Here is a 20,873-nt window from a genome sequence, read left to right as displayed (position 1 = left end):
GCCAGGTCTTCAGTTTCTTCTTACTATTATTTTGCCATGTCTCCATGCATTGAGCTTTGTCTATTATTGTTATTGTTGTTGTTATTATTATTATTTTATTATGACACAGCAAACAAGATAGATATGCTGGATTTCATACCACAAAATCACAAGTCGAACACTTCCCAATAATAATAAGTGTATTATTATGATTATTACTACTACTACTACTACTACTATTACTATTATGCCATGTATCCATGTTATGCAGTCCTGGGAGTCATAGTTTTCCAAGATCCATACCCTTTTCTTGGTGCGTTTACAATGTGGAATGAATGCCCTTGCACCCCATTTTAAATGGTGTGGCTCCATGCGATGGAGTTATAGTTTCCCAAGGTCCATACCCTTCTCTGGGTGCATCTACACTGTGGAATGAATGCAGTTGGACCTTACTTTAAATGCCATGTCTCCATGAGATGGTCTTGGGAATTGCAGTTTCCCAAGGTCCATGAACCTTATCTGGGTGCATCTACACTGTGAAATGCATGCAGCTGGACCTTACTTTAAATACCATAGCTCCATACTATGCAGTCCTGGAAGTTATAGTTTCCCAAGGTCCACGGATAAGTGAAACTATGGCTATCAAATCCATGGGTAAGGGGGTTGCACTGCACTGCATGAGAATCTATGGAGCATATACAGTGTCATAACTTTCAAAAGTAGACATTCCTTCCTATTGACAAATGAGCATTTTTTAAATTAACGCAGCTACACTTGAAACCTTTCAGTTTTGAATAAAGACTTTGGAAAAGCGTTTCTGACATGACTGTGTCGAGGGGAGATACTCATACGTACACTGTGCCTGGGATCTGCATGCAGCCATAAACATTTCCTTCGTGGTAATGCTTGCAGCCTGATCACTATGCACTGCACTAATATGGTCTTGCAAAAAAAAAAAAAGCCCAGTTCAAGCTAGGCCATTGCTTGTTGAAGAAGGCGGCTGTAATGATCCTGCGAGCGCCCGTCTCCAACCGGCCGGCTAACGTGGTGTCATGTAAGAGAAGCCTTTGATATCTGGTCCTCTTTCGAGCATGGAAAAACGGACACTTTGATTCCTTGGAGAGAAATTTCCCAACCTTTGGGGAGATGCAAAGTTGTGGCTCGAAAGTGCTGACCAAGCTCCCATTTTGATAATATATTCTTGCAGTAGTCGCTGGCACCCTGAAGCTGTCAGTCACCAAATGATGCAGGCATTGCTTTTGCAAACTAATTGTGCTTTTCCTGCCAACAAACTTTGCCCACTTTGCTGTCCTTGAAACTTTCTCATGTTTTATTCCTTCTTCACTCTGTCAGATTGTTCCCAAAATGGTAAGACACGACAGTGGACATGATGGAGATAGTACAACCATCCCTCCATGTTCACTGGGGTTAGGGACCCAGGACCACCATGAGTAAAGGAATTGCTGTTTCTTTAAGAGGACACTTCTCTGGGAATTTCTAGATATTCTGCGGTCAGCTTCTGGGAGCAAACCTTATTGGAAATTCCTAGAAAGGTGTACTCTTTAGACCAATGATGGGCAAGCTTTTGCGCTTGGTGTGTCAAAATTCACCAAAAAATCTAGCATGACTTGGGTGGTGTGTCGTTTGAGAGAAAAAAACCATATGTATAATTTAAATAACAAAAATGTATAATTGTAATATATAACTGTATTTAATAAATCAAAAACTATTTAATATCATTATTTCCATGTACAACAGTTTCCACGCTGATTTCTCTCTATTCTAGTTTCAATGTAGTCATGAATAATGAATAATAAAAAAGTAGTAAAGTTAAAGGTTTTCCCCTGACGTTATAATATAATAGTAATAATAATCTATATATATAAAAGGGTAATGAAATTTCGGCCTAGGACAAAACAACAAAACTACACATCCCAGAAACACTAAACTTGGCAGCACAACCCCTCATCCATGCCTCTATGTTCATACAACAAAAAGAAAAGAAAAATTTATTTATTTATTTATTTATTTATTTATATTCCGCCCTTCTCACCCGGAAGGGGACTCAGGGCGGATCACATTACACATATAAGGCAAACATTCAGTGCCTTAACATAGAACAGAGACAGAGACAAACGCAGGCTCCGAGATGGCCTCGAACTCATGACCTCTTGGTCAGAGTGAATTGTTGCAACTGGCTGCAGCTGGCTGCTCACCAGTCTGCGCCACAGGCCGGGCCCAGATAAAGGTAAAGGCTTCCCCTTCTGGTTCTGAGGGCTGGTGCTCATCTTTATTTATTTATTTATTTGCTACATTTATATGCCCCCTTCTCTGAAGGGACTCAGAGCGGCTTACAAATTAAATTTACATACAATATTATATTAGCGTAGTACAATACTGGTAATAAATTACTATATTGTACTGTATCAATATATTGTAATATTATTAGTAATACAGTAGAGTCTCACTAATCCAAGCCTCGCTTATCCAAGCCTCTGGATAATCCAAGCCATTTTTGTAGTCAATGTTTTCAATATATCGTGATATTTTGGTGCTAAATTCGTAAATACAGTAATTACATCATAACATTACTGGGTATTCAACTACTTTTTCTGTCAAATTTGTTGTATAACATGATGTTTTGGTGCTTAATTTGTAAAATCATAACCTAATTTGATGTTTAATAGGCTTTTCCTTAATTCCTCCTTATTATCCAAGATATTCGCTTATCCAAGCTTCTGCCGGCCCGTTTAGCTTGGATAAGCGAGACTCTACTGTATTACATGTAAAATATAACATATAATTAATATTATTATATTGTATTATTAGTATTATATTGTATAATATATAATATATCTATATATATAAAAGACTGATAGCATCAGGGCAGCAGACAAAACAACAAAACTACAGGCCCCTCAACCTCGAAATTTGACAACACAACCCATCATCCACGGCTCTAGGTTGATACAACAAAAAGAAAAGAAAAATAAAGTCCTAATTAGAGGGAGAGGAATAATTGTTTTTATCCAATTGCTGCTAGTTAGAAGGCTAAGCTCTGCCCACTTGGTCTCCTAGCAACCCACTCAGCCCAGGGGATAGGCAGAGTTAGGCTTCACTTAGGCCTCTTCCACAGATTATCTAATTTGCATTGGATTATATGGCAGTGTAGACTCAAGGCCCTTCCACACAGCTATATGACCCATTTACAATCTTATATCACCTGCTCCGAACTGGATTATCTTGACTCCACACTGCAATATAATCCACTTCAGTGTGCATTTTATACAGCTGTGTAGAAGGGGCCTCATATAATCCCCCACTGTTACCCCAGCTTCTGCCAACCCTAAAGTTCAAAAACATGCAAATGAGAGTAGATGAATAGGTAATGCTCCAGCGGGAAGGTAACGGCGCTCCATGCAGTCATGCCTGCCACATGACCTTGGAGGAGTCTACGGACAACGCTGGCTCTTCGGCTTAGAAATGGAGATGAGCACCAACCCCCAGAGTCAGACACGACTGGACTTAATGTCAGGGGAAAATCTTTACCCTTTACCTTAACTACCACCAATTCCTCAATACTTTATTTCCCATACCACCATACTTGGCCACAGCAACGCGTGGCCGGGCACAGCTAGTATAATATATAATATATATCTTTGGCTCTTCTAAGATGAAGAGTCAGCATTATCTGTAGACACCTCCTAGGTGACATGGCTGGCATGACAGCATAGAGCGCCATTTACCTTCCCGCTGAGGCGGTACCTTATATTTGCATGTTTTCGAACTGCTAGGTTGGCAGAAGCTGGGGCTAACAGCGGGAGCTCACCCCTTCCCACAGATTCGAACTGCCAACCCTCTGGTCAGCAAGTTCAGCAATTCAGTGGTTTAACCCGTTGCGCCACCACAGTGATAAACAATGCAACAGAGGGTTTGCAGCAGAGAAGCCTTCTTTATTTTGATACCACAATAATTCCTGGTGTATTGTTTTACCCTGCAATGCAACGGGATCCAGTGCTTTTCGGGCATGGAAACGGTTATTTCATTTACTGCAGCAGCAGAAAAGGACGATCCTTCCAGCACTGACCATGTGTCTGTTCCCCAGGCTTATGAAAAACGCTTCCCCACTTGTCCCGAGATCCCGGTTTTCCTGGGCAGCGAGGTCCTTCGGGAATCCAAGAGCGATGACGGAGCCCTTCATATCATCGAGCGAAGTTGCAAATTAAATGTGGATGTGCCTCGATTGCTGAAGAAGGTAGGAGATAAGACCTCTCACAGGCATTCGCTTGACCTTGATGTTGCTTTGTAAAATTTCGGTCCATTCAAAGACCTTACAAAGCCTCCCTTGCTCATGCATTTCCTAGCCCTGAAACACCTTTTCACCACAAACCACACTCTGTCCTGATAATCTAGTAAGTAAAAATTTATTAAGAGAAGAGTATATAAAAATAAGCAAATCTAAAAATCAAAGCTCAAACAATTACCGTATATGCTCAAGTATAAGCCAACCCGAATATAAGCCGAGGCACCTAATTTTACCACAAAAAACTGGGAAAACATTGACTCAAGTATAAGCCGAGAATGGTAAATTTCAGAAATAAAAATAGATACAGTAGAGTCTCACTTATCCAAGCCTCGCTTATCCAAGCCTCTGGATTATCCAAGGCATTTTTGTAGTCAATGTTTTCAATATATCGTGATATTTTGGTGCTAAATTCATAAATACAGTAATTACAGCATAACATTACTGCGTATTGAATTACTTTTTCTGTCAAATTTGTTGTATAACATGATGTTTTGGTGCTTAATTTGTAAAATCATAACCCAACTTGATGTTTAATAGGCTTTTCCTTAATCCCTCCTTATTATCCAAGATATTCGCTTATCCAAGCTTCTGCTGGCCCGTTTATGTTGAATAAGCGAGACTCTACTGTACCAATAAAATTACTTTAATTGAGGCATCAGTAGGTTAAATGTTTTTGAATATTTACATATAGCTCAAATTTAAGATAAGACTGTCCAACTCTGATTAAATCCTTATTTTCATCTTCTTCAATGTAAATGTGCTTATGTATCCTTTTAATAATAATAAAGTAATACATGTAATAATAATAATAATAATAATAATAATAATAATAATAAATACAGGAAAATAATACATGTATTAATAAATAGAGTAAAATAATAAATATAATAATAATAAGATCAGAGTGAAATAATAAATGTATTAACTATAATAATAAAAATAGAGTAAAATAAATGTAATAGTAGCAACAATAATAAAGAAAAATAATAAATGTAATAATACCAGTAATAATAGAGAAAAATAATAAATGTACCATATATTCTCAAGTATAAACTGGCCCAAATATAAGCCAACCAGGACCCTCACCCAAGTATAAGCCGAGGGGGGCTTTTTCAGTCTTAAATAAGGGCTGAAAAACTAGGCTTATACTTGAGTATATACACTATTTCCAAGAACACTAGGATTCCAGAGTTCTTTTGAATTAGTCTCAAGAGTTATGTCCATAAACATGATAGCATGAATCCAAGACAAACAACCTATGTCCACACAAACGTAGGACCAGGAACCGAGAGCTGCTTCCCGGAATACAACATTGCTCTCACAAAGGATTGTACCAGCAGAAAACCATTTAAAAAGCCTCAAGCCCTCCCATGACATCATTCCTCACACACTTGCTTTTCCTTTCCTTATCTCTAAGCCTCTGGGAAAAGCAAGTCTGTCTCTGTTGTATGTTCTGCTTCTGAAATTCCAAGCACCTTGAGCTGGACAAACATCCATCTCCCACATTTCTCTCAGCCTGCACATCTGGCAGATTCTCATGAGAACTAATACTGTTTTCTCCAGTCTCATGCCAGGAGATTCCAAAACAACTCTCTCCAAGGCACTTCTATCATCCTCTGGGCCTTCCGAATCAATCCCAGCATTCCCTTCCTCATCTTCTGAGCCCTCAGGCTACAACATCATTCTGTTCTTATTCCCCTTTTTCAGATTGCTGGAGTAGAGTATGTCTTCTTCATTCAGAAAAACACAGTGAACTGGAAAGAGAGGACTCTCCTTATTGAGGCTCGTAATGAAACATTTGCCAGTCGGGTCATGGTGCTGGAAACCTGTAGCTACTCAGTAAGTGTTTTGTTTACTCTCTACCAAATCTCCTTCTTTTATATAGTTGGCAATCTATTGGTTTGCAGCATGCTGGGCTTTGTAGTGGTCTTTTTGTTGTTATTAGTTGTTAGGCTGATACTGGTGACAGAATAGAGGTTGTTGTTATCTGGATTTGTGCCTTGTTTCGAGAATTGTTAGATCTGACAGTCTTTATAGGGGAGTGCTATTTTATAAATTCTGAGAAAACCAACAATAGTTTATGCTGTCAAAGGCTCTCATAGCCGAGATCACTGGGTTGCTGTGAGTTTTCCAAGCTGCATGGCTATGTTCCAGAAACATTCTCTCCTGTTGTTCGGCCCACATCTATGGCAGGCATTCTCAGAGGTTGTGAGGTCTGTTGGAAACTTGACAAGTAGGGTTTATATATGAGTATCTGTGAAATGTCCAGGGTGGGAGATAGAACTCTTGTCTGTTTGAGGAAAGTATGAATGTTGCAGTTGGCCACCCTGATCAGCATTGATTGGCCTTGCAGCTTCAAAGCCTGGCTACTTCCTGCCAGCAGGGATCCTTTGTTGAGAGTGTTAACTGGACTTTATTTTAGGTCTCGTGGACCACAGGTTGGAAACCACTGCATTAAACCAACAGTAGTTTTTTTCTAAGTATAGTGCTGTTATGGCTTGAAAATAAATATATGAACGTTTTGCCTTTAACTTTCTGTTCGTTGGTCCAAAATAAAATATTTCACAATTGAATTTTATAGTTTTTCAGTAGAAAAATAGTGGGAAAACTTTATTTATGAACATTTTTGGTTTTTTTCCCCCCCACCAGTCATATGTTCATACCGATACGCACGTGCACATTTTTTACAAATTATAAGAGTACAGTAGAGTCTCACTTATCCAACATTCGCTTATCCAATGTTCTGGATTATCCAACACATTTTTGTAGTCAGTGTTTTCAATACATCGTGATATTTTGGTGCTAAATTCATAAATACAGTAATTACTACGTAGCATTACTGCCTATTGAACTACTTTTTCTGCCAAATTTGTTGTCTAACATGATGTTTTGGTGCTTAATTTGTAAAATCATAACCTAATTTGGTGTTTAATAGGCTTCTCCTTAATCTCTCCTTATTATCCAGCATATTCGCTTATCCAACGTTCTGCCGGCCCGTTTATGTTGGATAAGTGAGACTCTATACTGTATAGTGCTGTAATGGCTTGAAAATAAATATATGAACGTTTTGCCTTTAACTTTCTCTTCGTTGTTCCAAAATAAAATATTTCACAATTGAATTTCATAGTTTTTCAATAGAAAAATAGTGGGAAAACTTTATTTATGAACATTTTTGTTTTTACCCCCTGCCAGTCACATGTTCATACAGATATGCATGTGCACATTTTTTTTTACAAATTATGAGAGTACTTATAAATCCATTGTACTAATTGAAACAGCCAGAAAAAGCAGGAACAATGTGTGTGAATCCTGTTCCTAAATTACTTGCGCCAGATTTCTTTTGCTTGTTATTTTTGCTCCAACCCCTCCATGATGTACTTAGGGAGCAATTATTATATATTCTCATCTCCTGAAACATAAGGCCATTTCTAATTCAGCAGAGTTTGAATGCTTTGTTCTGTCAATGACATTCAAGAGCAGCTTTGTCAATCTCTGGAAGACATGTGATGCCCTTTTGTGTGTGGTAAACAAAAGCCCGGATTGTGTTACTTACCTGCTTTGTTGGAGCCTATTCAAGAGAGTTCTTGAAAACAGAGACGCTTGGAAAATACTTGCAGCTTTGCTGACCTTTGAGACTAAAATCCACAGGTCTCGTACATTTCATGGTGTCCCTATAGCCCCAGTCTTGCACGTGGCCACTCTGCAACCCAGTGGCACTTTGCCCACCTGTCATTTTAGTTTTCTCGCGGGTGCAATGATATGTGAAGGCAGCAGACCTGTGTCTTTGAATGTAGGTCATGGCCAAACAGCTGGAAAACGGCAAAGGTGATTTCAAGGTTGATGCAGCGTCTTCAGCTATTGCTTGTTGCATCCAGTTCTTGGGATTTGCCATCACTTCTAGCTCCTTGAATTTTGAGGAATGGTGGCATGAAATGGAGCAAGACTTCTATGTCTCAAACAAGGGAAAAGGGGGGATTTTATAGATTACTAGCTTGGGAACCCGGCGATGCCTGGGTTATTTGAAAAAGGCATTATTTGTCTTTGTTTGTTAGGTATTCTCAGTTTGGAGTGGGTGAACTACAATTCCCAGAATCGTGGGTCAGTCCTCCCCAAACCCTGCCAGTATTCAAAGTTGGCCATTTTGGGTCTGTGTACCAGGTGTGGTCCAGATCTGTCGTTGGCTGGTCATCACCTGGCTGCAGTGCTCTCTGGATGGGGGTGAAGTACTACAACTCCCAGATTCCCGGGGCAATTGTCCCGAAACATCTGTGAGTATCCACGGCAGGCAATGTTCAGTCTGTATGCCAGTTTGGTCCAGTTCCGTCGTTGGCTGGGTTAGTGGTCTTTGGATGCAGGTGAACTACAACTCCCAAAATCAAGGCCCATTCCCACAAACTCCTGCAGTATGTTCAGTTGGTCATGAGGCTTCTCTGTGCAAAGTTTGGTCCCGGTCCATTGTCGGTGGGGGTCACTGTTTCTCTGGATGCAGGTGAACTATAACTTCCTTTTCCCCAAACTTGTCCAATATGTTCCATAGGTTATGGGGGTGCCAAGTTTGGTTCTGGTCCATCATGGGTAGGGTTCAATTGCAGGTGAACTATAAATCCCAGTACCTAGTACTCCCAAATGCCCAGGCCAATTACCCTCAAAACCCACCAGTATTCAAATCTGGGCATATCGGGTCTGCATGGCAAGTTTGGTCCAGACCCATCATGGTTTGGGTTCATAGTGTTCTGGGTGTAGGTGAACTACAACTCATCTAAATTCCCCAGTAGGAGTCACAGTGCTCTGACTTGATACAGGGTGAACTACAACTTCCACCATGTGGAGTCCATCCCCCAAACTCTTCCAGGAAGTGTAGTTGTGCTGTGTTTGTTCTGCAGACAGATTGGAAAGGAAAGGGCAGTGGGCGGGGTCATGCAAATTCCACACCAGTGGAGAACCTTGGGATGCCTGCCTGTGGTGGAAGAAAAAGCAAAATCTAGGATGAAATGGTCCCCAAATGAAAGCATTCCTTGGGTGGTCGGCTGTAGTGTTTGGGGAGGACAATGGCAGGAGTTGGGCTACATGTTCATGGCGCTCACTGTAACCGTAATGTCAGTGGAAAAGAGTGACTTGCTGGATCCTCAGCACTGGGAACTGTAGCCTGTTTGTGGAGGCCGGAGGCTGTCTGCGTGAGAGGACACCTGTGCCACATACACACATATGGGTTTTCACTTTTATTATGGATATAGATATAGATATAGATAGTCACCCCTCCACCTTCTTTGGGATTACAGACGCAGCTATCTTGTGAAAGTGGAAAAATTACGAATATCTCCAGGGAAAGGGGGAAAGAATGCTGCTGTTGCGATCCCAGGGTCAGTGGTTGTCACTTGCAGATTTTAAAAACATCCCATTTTTGTGGAAGGACAGCTATCAAGAAGAAGGCACATTTGGAAAAAGGGTTCCCAGTTGCTTCAATCGCCAACAGTCTGTTGTGCCAGTTCTTACTTTGCCTTGTCTTGTGTCTGGGCTTAGGTTCACCCTGAGAATGAAAACTGGACCTGCTTCGAACAGTCCGCATCTCTTGACATCAAATCATTCTTTGGCTTTGAAAACACGGTGGAGAAGGTTGCCATGAAGCAATACACAGCCAACATCAAGCGGGTAAGCAGCCTCTGTCCCACACCTCTGTTAAATTGCAGCAGATTGCCTTTTTCCCCTGACATGAAGTCTAATCATGTCTGACTCTGTGCGTTGGTGCTCATCTTCATTTCTAAGACAAAGAGCTGGCGTTGTCCATAGACCCCTCCAAGGTCATGTGGCCATAGGCATGACTGCCTGGAGCACTGTTACCTTCCTGCCAGAGCGGTACCTATTGATCTACTCACATTTGCATGTTTTCAAACTGCTAGGATGGCAGAAGCTGGGGCTAACAGCGGGCGCTCATTGTGCTCCCTGGATTCAAACCTGCGACCTTTTGGTCAGCAAGTTCAGCAGCTCAGCAGTTTAGCCCGCTGTGCCACCAGGGTCCTGTATTAACCAGGCTTGTAAAGAAAGGATAGTTATCAGGCAGTAGTTTCTCTTTTGCTTATGTATGAAGGGGTCTATCTTGTTCCTTGGTCAACACTAGAACCATGCAAGCTTGAAGTAAATATTATTTTCCCTCCTCTGTCAGCGATGGATAAAGATGTGTTGGTCATAGAAGAAAGGACCTCACTTTGTCTGCACTCCAAGACAATACAAAGTGAACAGGAACCGTTCACTCCGTTCCTCCATCATCTGACGCTCTTCCACTTGATGCGCTTGGCCATCCATGAGCTTAGCCAGATGGGATTCCTCCCTGCCAAGTCTTTAAATACGAGGCAGGTCTAAAATAGTTCCTCGGTGGTGCAGTGGGTTATTTATTTATTTATTTATTTATTTATTTATTTGCAGTATTTGTATTCCACCCTTCTCACCCCGAAGGGGACTCAGGGCGGAATTGTACACATATAAGGCAAACATTAAGTGCCATGTAACATAGAACAGAGACAGATACAGACACAGAGGCAATTTAAACCTTCTCCAGCTTCCTGAGGGTATGCTTGATTCCGGCCACATGGGGAGCAGCTGCTTCATCATCCACTGCGACGGCAACTTCCTCATTCCAACAGTGGCTGGGTGATTTTTATGGTATCGTAAATTAGCCACCCCACATATAAGTGATACCTAAATTTCCTACACACTGAGCCTCCCATATCAAAGTACCAAGCCAAACAACCAGGCTCGAAAAGACCTGGTTACATTCTATACAAATAGTAAATAAAACACTTGTAACAATACAATAAATAAATATAATAAAACTGAGTGTGTACATTATATGTCATTGTCACCCCTACAGTTTACCCCAATCAGCCCCACATAAGTAGATCTCAATCGTATTGTTTTGCTCAAGTACAGAGCCGTTTTATATGTTATTTTTGGATCTTGACCACACATAAAGTACGTTGTCCTGATGTGCGATTCCCAGTGCATTGTCCGTTTGATATATGGACCAAGAAACAAATCTCTCACCTTCTGATACAATTTACAGTCAAATAATATATGTGCTAAATCCTCAATTTCAGACTTAGAAATGGAGATGAGCACCAACCCCCAAAGTCGGACACGACTGGACTTAACGTCAGGGGAAACCTTCACCTTTACCTTTTTAAAAATGTCCTACTTGATAGATGCAACTATCTTTCGGGTTGCTTAGGTCAACAACGAGCAGGGGCTATTTTTTATTTTAATTGTCGGGTGCTCACCCTGACATGGGCTAGCCTCGAACTCATGACCTCTTCGTCAGAGTGATTTATTGCAGCTGGCTGCTAACAGCCCGGCCCCAAACCGCTGAACTTGCTGAGCGAAAGGAATAGAAGGCACATGGCATGATTCTTTGTTAATGTGTGATCTCTATATGTCAGGGAAGCAGACTACAAATGTAATAACGTGCTTTGTTTCAGGGCAAAGAAGTGATAGAACATTATCTGAAGGAGCTGATTTCCCAAGGGATCACGTTTATTCCCCGGTGGACACCTCCCGCAGAAAAGGGGGAACCGGACCCGCGGTCTCCGTCCAGGCGCAGCAGTGGCACCCTGCTGCCGGAATCCCACTCGCATGGAAGTGAGAAGGAGCAGCGGGGCACCGCTTGTCCTTCTGGGGAGGCATCCACTCCCGACGGTAGGTGCCTGGGGCAATCATTTGTTCAAGGACTGGCTGCTTACTGCCTGGGGGAAATCCTCCCAACAAAGGATTTCCCCCAGGCAGTAAGCAGCCGGGCTTTGAAGTTACAAGGCCATTAAATGCTAATCAAGGTGGCCAATTGCAAGATTCAGACCTGCCTCCAACAGACAAGAGTTCCTTTTCCCACCCTGGACTTTCCACAGATATATAAACTCCACTTGCCTGGTTTCCAACAGACCTCACAACCTCTGAGGATGCCTACCACAGATGCAGGCAAAATGTCAGGAGAGAATGCTTCTCGAACATGGCCATACGGCTCGGAAAACTCACAGCAACCCAATAGCATTTTATATATACACACACACACACACACACACACACACACACACACACTAGCTGTGCCCGGCCACGCGTTGCTGTGGCTGATGGGAATCATTTGTTGACCAGTTGGAATAGCAGTGAATAGCCTTGCAGTCTTAAAGTCTGGGTGTTTTCTCCTTACGTGAATCCTTGTTTGGTGAGCTGGAATACAATGGAATAGGTTTGCTGCTTGGAAGGCTGGGTAGTTGTGTTGTAGGGAAATGGTTTTTTAGCCAATTTGAATGGCACTGAATAGCCTCGCTGTTTCAAAGACTGACTGCTTTCTACATAGGGGCATCCTTTCTTGGGCAGGCTGAATGAGATGGAGTAGCCTCATGGCTTGAAACCCTGAGGGTGTACTATGATGGGGAAATGTTGGTTGGTTAGGTTGAACAGCACTGAATAGCCTTGCTGTTTGGAAGCCTGGTTGTTTCCTGCCTGGGGGAATCCTTTGTTGGGAGGTGTTAGCTGGCCCTGTTGGTTTCCTGTCTGGAATTCCCATTTTCAGAGTGTTTTCTTTATGTAATGTCCTGATCTTAGAGATTATATTGTTGCTTCCTCCCTGGGGGAATCCTTTGTTGGGAGGTGTTAGCTGGCCCTGTTGGTTTCCTGTCTGGAATTCCCATTTTCAGAGTGTTCCTCTTTATTGAATGTCCTGATTTTAGAGATTATATTGTTCTGTATTATTACACCACAGTAATTGTAGATATGATATTTGTTGCCTGAGAGCACAGGCAGGCGGAAGAGAGACAGAGGCCCAGGCAGCTGAGGCTGGGAAGGGAGGGCCTTCGTCCGAAGAGGGGGAAAGGGGAGGGAGGGTTTAGGACCCTTTAAGACACGAGGGGGGGGGGGTCTGTTCCCGGCCTTGAGGCCACCCCTTCAGGCCTCTATCTCCGAAAGAAAATAAATTGTTAAAAGAAAAGAAACCTTGGTCCTTGCGGCCTCCCTCCAGCCTGGCTCTTGGGGGGGGGGGGGGGGGGTGGGAGGTTCCGGCTTCGGCTCTCTCTTGGCTGGGGCCGCCCTGAGGCCTGCGGGGCACAGAGGAGGCTGCGGTGCACGTGGGGGGGGGGGGCCTCTTCGGCGGGCGTCACAGGCCCCGCTGCGTAGAGGCCCCTCCTCCTCCGATCACCATGGGGCCTTCCAGCCAGGCTGACGGCTGGGGTTTTAAGGCCCCATGGAGGTTTTTGACGGGATTTTTAATTGTATCAACCTAGAGGCGTGGATGATGGGTTGTGTTGTCCAATTTCGAGGTTGGAGGCCCTGTAGTTTAGTTGTTTTGCTCGGTGCCGCGATTCCATCACTCATATATATATATATGTGTGTGTGTGTGTGTGTGTGTGTGTGTGTGTGTGTGTGAAAATTATTGTATATTATATCTTCTATATATATAAAAGGGTAATGAAATTTCAGCCTAGGACAAAACAACAAAACTACACATCCCAGAAACACTAAACCTGGCAGCACAACCCCTCATCCATGCCTCTACGTTCATACAACAAAAAGAAAAGAAAACTAAAGTCCTAATTAGAGGGAGAGGAATAATTGTTTTTATCCAATTGCTGCCAATTAGAAGGCTAAGCTCCGCCCACTTGGTCTCCTAGCAACCCACCCAGCCCAGGGGACAGGCAGAGTTAGGCCTCACTTAGGCCTCTTCCACACTGCCTATAAAATACAGATTGTCCGATTTTAACTGGATTATAAGGCAGTGTAGACTCAAGGCAGCTATATAACCCATTTATAATGGACTTAATGTCAGGGGAAAATCTTTACCCTTTACCTTAACTACCACCAATTCCTCAATACTGTACTTTATTTCCCATACCACCATACTTCACCACAGCAGCATGTGGCCGGGTACAGCTAGTATTATATATAGGTAAAAGGTAAAGGTTTTCCCCTGACGTTAAGTCCAGTCATGTCTGATCCTGGGGGTTGGTGCTCATCTCCACTTCTAAGCCAAAGAGCCGGCGTTGTCCGTAGACACCTCCAAGGTCATGTGGCCAGCATGACTGCATGGAGCGCTGTTACCTTCCCGCCAGAGTGGTACTTATTGATCTACTCACAATGGCATGTTTTTGAACTGCTAGGTTGGCAGGAGCTGGAGCTAACAGCAGCCGCTCACGCTGCTCCCGGGAATTGAACCTGGGACCTTTCGGTCTCCAGCTCAGTGCTTTTACACACTCTGCCACCAGGGCTCCTATTATATATACAGTATATTATATATAATATATATACAGTATATTATATATACAGTAGAGTCTCACTTATCCAAGACTCGCTTATCCAAGTTTCTGGATTATCCAAGCCATTTTTGCAGTCAATGTTTTCAATATATTGTTGATATTTTGGTGCTAAATTCGTAAATACAATAATTACAACATAACATTACTGAGTTTTGAATGACTTTTTCTGTCAAATTTGTTGTATAACATGATGTTTTGGTGCTTAATTTGTAAAATCATAACCTAATTTGATGTTTAGTAAGCTTTTCCTTAATCCCTCCTTATTATCCAAGATACTCACTTATACAAGGTTCTGCCGGCCTGTTTAGCTTGGATAAGTGAGACTCTACTGTATATGACATCTTGGCTAGAACGCTCTTAGCATTTTATCTGCTTGAACCTCGAGCAGATGCAACAACTTACTCTCCTTCCTTTCCTTGTACAATCTGCAGTCCTGCCTCTCTAATATCAATCAATCAATCCATCAATCAATCTATTAATGCTCCGACCAGTGGACATATGCATTTACAGAAACAACATCAAACAAACATCTATACAAAACTGTAAAATCCAACAGTTAAAAGCAGGATGCAACAGAGCATGCAAAATATACATTGTGAGGTGCAGCATGTGCTGGGAACTGCACAATTACCGGTAAAATGCCAATATATAAGATCAGTCATTTAAAAAACATACTGTATATACTTGAGTAAAAGCCTAGTTTTTCAGCCCTTTTTTAAGACTGGAAAAAAAACCTCCTTGGCTTATACTCGGGTCAGGGTCCTGGTGGGCTTATATTCAGGCCGGCTTATAATCAAGGGTATATTTATTATTTTTCTCTATTATTATTGGTATTGTTACATTTATTATTTTACTCTATTAATTATTATTAAATTTATTATTTTACTCTATTATTTCTGTTACTTTTACATTTATTTTACTCTTTTATTATTATTAATATTTATTATTTTACTGCATTTATTATTTCACTCTATTATTATTAAAAGGATACATAAGCACATTTACATTGAAGAAGATGAAAATAATTATTTAATCAGAGTTGAACAGTCATATCTAAAATTACAGTTTGATGTAAAGATTCAAAAACATTTAAACTACTGATGCCTCAATTAATGTAATTTGATTGGTATCTCGGCTTATACTGGAGTCAATGTTTTCCCAGTTTTTTGTGGTAAAATTAGGTGCCTCGGCTTATATTTGGGTCGGCTTATACTCGAGTATATACGGTAAGTAACAATATCACCCAAGCATCTATAGAAACACTGTAAAATTCCACAGTTTAAAAGCAGGATGCATGGAGAATAAAACAAGAGCTTGCAAAATATAACTGGTAAAAAGCCAGTATAAAATATCAGTTATGTTAAAAACTAGATAAAAGCATCTCCGGCGTAGTTGACTGCAATGTCTGCAACCAGTCTTGCCCTGATTTTATTTGCTGCCAAAGTAAAGAGAGAGACCTTATACGTGATTGTGGAGTTGGTATCAGATAAAAAGTAGATCTTTCCTGCAACCGTGTTCGATTGTAGGTACCATAGAATAGGCCCTAAGAATTTATTTCTTGGTGCAGAGTGTAGAGTGCAGGCAAACAAATAGCGGAGTAGGTTCTCAATTTCTGAGGCTCTGCATACGCATAAGCATTGCCTCTCGGCCTTTTGGCTAAGATCAAGTGTAGTATCTAAAATCAAGATCCCAAGATCATTTGCGATAGTCTCGTTTTGACTGTTGGGTCCCTGCAGTCTGGCGGCTGGGTGTCCTCGGGCATTTCAGTTCTCAGGAAATGAGAAAAGCAATACATCATATAACGCTGACCTAGAAAATTCCTTCTCCTCGTTCCACCTCTTGTCTGCCTGCTTGCGTCCCCGTTTGCTTCCAGTGCAGCTGCAGTCCCATGACACTCGCCCCCTGGTACCAAGGCCGCTTTCCGAGCGGCTGGCTGCACAGGCCTCCAGGTCCACATCTGTTTCTCTCCTCCAAACACTGGCTGCGGACAGAGGTCCCTCTCTATTTCTCCCTCATTCCAATAGATCCAGAGGCTGCCCTGTATGCACGGTGTGCAAATATTCTCCCAAGCATGGTTAATAATAGTGCTCCCCATACAGTCCTAGTGGCATGCATGAAAGGAGTACAGTCGGTTGTCCACGATTGCAGAGTTTATTTGTGGATTGATTTTTTTTAAATTCAAGGAATCTCTAGGTCAGGCCTGGGCAAACCTGGGCCCTCCAGGTGTTTTGGACTTCAACTCCCACAATTCCCAAGAGCCTCAGACTCTTTCTTTCCCCCCTCTGCCACTTAAGCTTGGAAACTAGGCAAGTGGGGTTTATATATCTGTGGAATAATGTCCAGGGTGGGAGAAAGAACTCTTTTCTGTTTGAGGCAAGTCTGAATGTTGCAATTGGCCACCTTGATAAGCACTGAATGGCCTTGCAGCTTCAAAGCCTGCCTGCTTCCTGCCTAGGGGAGTCCTTTGTTGAGAGGTGTTAGCTGGCCCTAGGAGCCTCCGGTGGCCTAGGGGATAAAAGCCTCGTGACTTGAAGGTTGGGTTGCTGACCTGAAAGCTACCAGGTTCGAATCCCACCCGGGGAGAGCGTGGATGAGCTCCCTCTATCAGCTCCAGCTCCATGCGGGGACATGAGAGAAGCCTCCCACAAGGATGGGAAAACATAAAAAAACATCCGGGCGTCCCCTGGGCAACGTCCTTGCAGACAGCCAATTCTCTCCAGAAGCAACTCCGGTTGCTCCTGACACGAAAAAAAAAAAGCTGCCCCTGACTGTTTCCTGCCTGGAATTCTGTTTTTTTAGTGCTGTTCTTTATTTACTGTCCAATTTTTTTTAATACTGGTAGGCAGGTTTTGTTCATTTTCATGGTTTCAGGAAACAATTGATGTGGGCAAAACGTCAGGAGAGAATGCTTCTGGAACATGGCCCAGAAACACAGCTAAAAGTGATTCCGGCCATGAAAGCCCTAGACAACACATACAAATCTAGTTTACTAATTGCACAATTTACACTTGTTTAACAGACAGTTATTCTTTCCTCCCATCCTGGACATTCCAAGGTGTGTGTGTGTTATATACACACTCCACTTGCTTGACCACCATCAGATCCTCTGAAGATATCAGCCACAGATGCAGGCGAAACATCAGGAGAAAATGCTTCTAGAACATGGCCATACAGCCCGGAAACCACACATATTATTGTTATTACTATCATCATCATCATCATCACTAGTAATTATCGTCATAGCAGTGCATTGATATAATAATATAATATTAATATGTGGTCAACTTTGAGATGACCCACTGTATTCCTAAATAGCATTTCTTTCTTGCTGCAAGGAGAAACTATAATACAGTAGAGTCTCACTTATCCAACACTCGCTTATCCAAGGTTCTGGATTATCCAACACATTTTTGTAATCAATGTTTTCAATACATTGTGATATTTTGGTGCTAAATTCGTAAATACAGTAATTACTACATAGCTTTACTGCGTATTGAACTACTTTTTCTGTCAAATTTGTTGTATAACATGATGTTTTGGTGCTTAATTTGTAAAATCATAACCTAATTTGATGTTTAATAGGCTTTTCCTTAATGCCTCCTTATTATCCAACATATTCGCTTATCCAACATTCTGCCGGCCCGTTTATGTTGGATAAGCGAGACTCTACTGTAATAATAATAATAATAATAATAATAATCATCATCATTATCACACAGTCCTAAATGCTTGGGAAGTGTTTGATGTGATTTTGTCATAAGAAGTCCAGCATATATACCTCATTTGCTGTGTTGTACTCTGTCTTTGTATCAATACTGTAATAATAATAACAATAAATAAATAAATAAATAAATAATACAGTACAAGAAAACCGCACTACAAACTAGAGCTGACAGCTGGCACAACAAAACACTGCATGGAAAGTTCCTTGACAAAATTGAAGGAAAAGCTGATAAGGAGAAGACCTGGCTCTGGCTCACGAATGGGACCCTGAAGAAGGAGACAGAAGGCCTGATCCTTGCAGCCCAGGAGCAAGCCATCAGGACAAAGGCAGTTAAGGCCAAGATGGAAAAATCAGCTGATGACCCAAAATGCAGACTGTGCAAGGAAACCGACGAAACCATTGATCATATCCTCAGCTGCTGTAAGAAAATTGCACAGACAGACTACAAACAGAGGCACAACTATGTGGCCCAAATGATCCATTGGAACTTCTGCCTCAAGTACCACCTCCCAGCAGTAAAGAACTGGTGGGATCACAAACCTGCAAAAGTATTGGAAAATGAACACGCAAAGATACTGTGGGACTTCCAAATCCAGACTGACAAGGTTCTGGAACACAGCACACCATACCTCGCAGTTGTGGAAAAGAAAAAGGTTTGGATCATTGATGTCGCCATCCCAGGTGACAGTCGCATTGACGAAAAACAACAGGAAAAACTCAGCCGCTATCAGGACCTCAAGATTGAACTTCAAAGACTCTGGCAGAAACCAGTGCAGGTGGTCCCGGTGGTGATGGGCACACTGGGTGCCGTGCCAAAAGATCTCAGCCGGCATTTGGAAACAATAGACATTGAGAAAATTACTATTGTGATTTTGTGATATGAAATCCAGCATATCTATCTTGTTTGCTGTGTCATACAATAAAATAATAATAATACATCATCCAGGCCCCTTTAAGAGAGAAAAGTGGGATATAAATATACATATAACAACAACAACAACAATAATACCTGCTGCTTCTTGCAGCTGTGCCAGTAATCTTTGTGAAGATGCCTAAAAGTACTGTACTGTGTATTGTTATTATTGGTCAAATGTGACGGGTTTTTCACTGATCTTGCTCCCTTTCTTCCTCAGCTGACAAACTGGATACTGATTATATCGAAAGGTACCTTGGCCAGCTGACTCCCATGCAGGAAAGCTGCCTGATCAGACTCCGCCAGTGGCTGCAAGAAACGCACAAAGGCAAGGTAAGCACCAGCTCTCTCTGGAGTAAGAAACAATAAGTAAAATATTGAGGGCACTCCGGCACTCATGACTCTGTATATCTTATTGTGTGTATATCTCATCTATTTTATCCATTGTTGAAAAGGGGAGGCAGGCATCCATCTGCATTCATGCTGGCTAATTTGAGTATTAAAGTGCAGTGTTCAATAGAGAAAATGGGAAATCCAATACCTTGGGCTTAAAGTTAGCTGTGTCCTAGATTACTTGAGATATGTTTATGGGGCTGTGGTTCTTATAAGTTGAGCCTAAATAGCATTGCTGTCCTTGTCTTTGTTAGATTCCCAAAGATGAACACATCCTCCGATTTCTGCGGGCCCGTGACTTCAATATCGACAAAGCCCGGGAGATGCTCTGCCAGTCGCTGACCTGGCGCAAGCAGTACCAAGTGGACTACATCCTGCAAACGTGGCGGCCTCCGTCCCTCCTGGAGGAATATTATACCGGCGGGTGGCATTACCACGACAAAGGTGAGGTGTCCCTTTAAGCCATTTGATTGTGTCATGGGAATTGATTATGCCAGGCAGAGATGCAGGCAAAATGTCAGGAGGAAATGCTGCTAGAACACAGCCATAAAGTCCGGAAACCACATAACACCCCAATAATAATAATAATAATAATAATAATAATAATAATAATAATAATAACAATTGATCATATCCTCAGCTGCTGTAAGAAAATCGCACAGACAGACTACAAACAGAGGCACAACTATGTGGCCCAAATGATTCATTGGAACTTATGCCTCAAGTACCACCTCCCAGCAGCAAAGAACTGGTGGGATCACAAACCTGCAAAAGTATTGGAAAATGAACATGCAAAGATACTGTGGGACTTCCGAATCCAGACTGACAAAGTTCTGGAACACAACACACCAGACATCACAGTTGTGGAAAAGAACAAGGTTTGGATCATTGATGTTGCCATCCCAGGTGACAGTCGCATAGATGAAAAACAACAGGAAAAACTCAGCCGCTATCAGGACCTCAAGATTGAACTTCAAAGACTCTGGCAGAAACCAGTACAGGTGGTCCCGGTGGTGATGGGCACACTGGGTGCTGTGCCAAAAGATCTCAGCCGGCATTTGGAAACAATAGACATTGACAAAATCACCATCTGCCAACTGCAAAAGGCCACCCTACTGGGATCTGCACACATCATCAGAAAATACATCACACAGTCCTAGACACTTGGGAAGTGTTTGACTTGTGGTTTTGCGAAACGAAATCCAGCATATCTATCTTGTTTGCTGTGCCATACAACGTCGTTGTGTTGATAATAATAACAATAAT

At 42.0% G+C, this 20,873-nt stretch overlaps 1 protein-coding gene and 1 pseudogene across 2 annotated transcripts in view; both read left to right on the top strand.

Moving 5' to 3' along the window:
• The window catches only part of sec14l5 (SEC14 like lipid binding 5), a 62,109-nt gene that overhangs the window by 19,581 nt on the left and 21,655 nt on the right, over positions 1–20,873 (top strand). For both annotated transcript variants that reach the window (XM_062964609.1, XM_062964610.1), the window contains 6 exons: positions 4,085–4,234; positions 5,993–6,124; positions 9,806–9,934; positions 11,755–11,971; positions 19,435–19,547; positions 19,862–20,051. In XM_062964609.1, the coding sequence (XP_062820679.1) occupies positions 4,085–4,234; positions 5,993–6,124; positions 9,806–9,934; positions 11,755–11,971; positions 19,435–19,547; positions 19,862–20,051 (931 nt within the window). The remainder of the gene's footprint in view (positions 1–4,084; positions 4,235–5,992; positions 6,125–9,805; positions 9,935–11,754; positions 11,972–19,434; positions 19,548–19,861; positions 20,052–20,873) is intronic.
• Positions 16,214–16,278, top strand: LOC134294253 (U2 spliceosomal RNA; annotated as a pseudogene).

The sequence above is a fragment of the Anolis carolinensis genome, unplaced genomic scaffold, assembly GCF_035594765.1.
Source record: "Anolis carolinensis isolate JA03-04 unplaced genomic scaffold, rAnoCar3.1.pri scaffold_13, whole genome shotgun sequence".
NCBI lineage: Eukaryota > Metazoa > Chordata > Lepidosauria > Squamata > Dactyloidae > Anolis > Anolis carolinensis.
The sequence above is the reverse complement of the archived record's forward strand: the minus strand, read 5'-3'. Positions and strand labels throughout refer to the sequence as shown.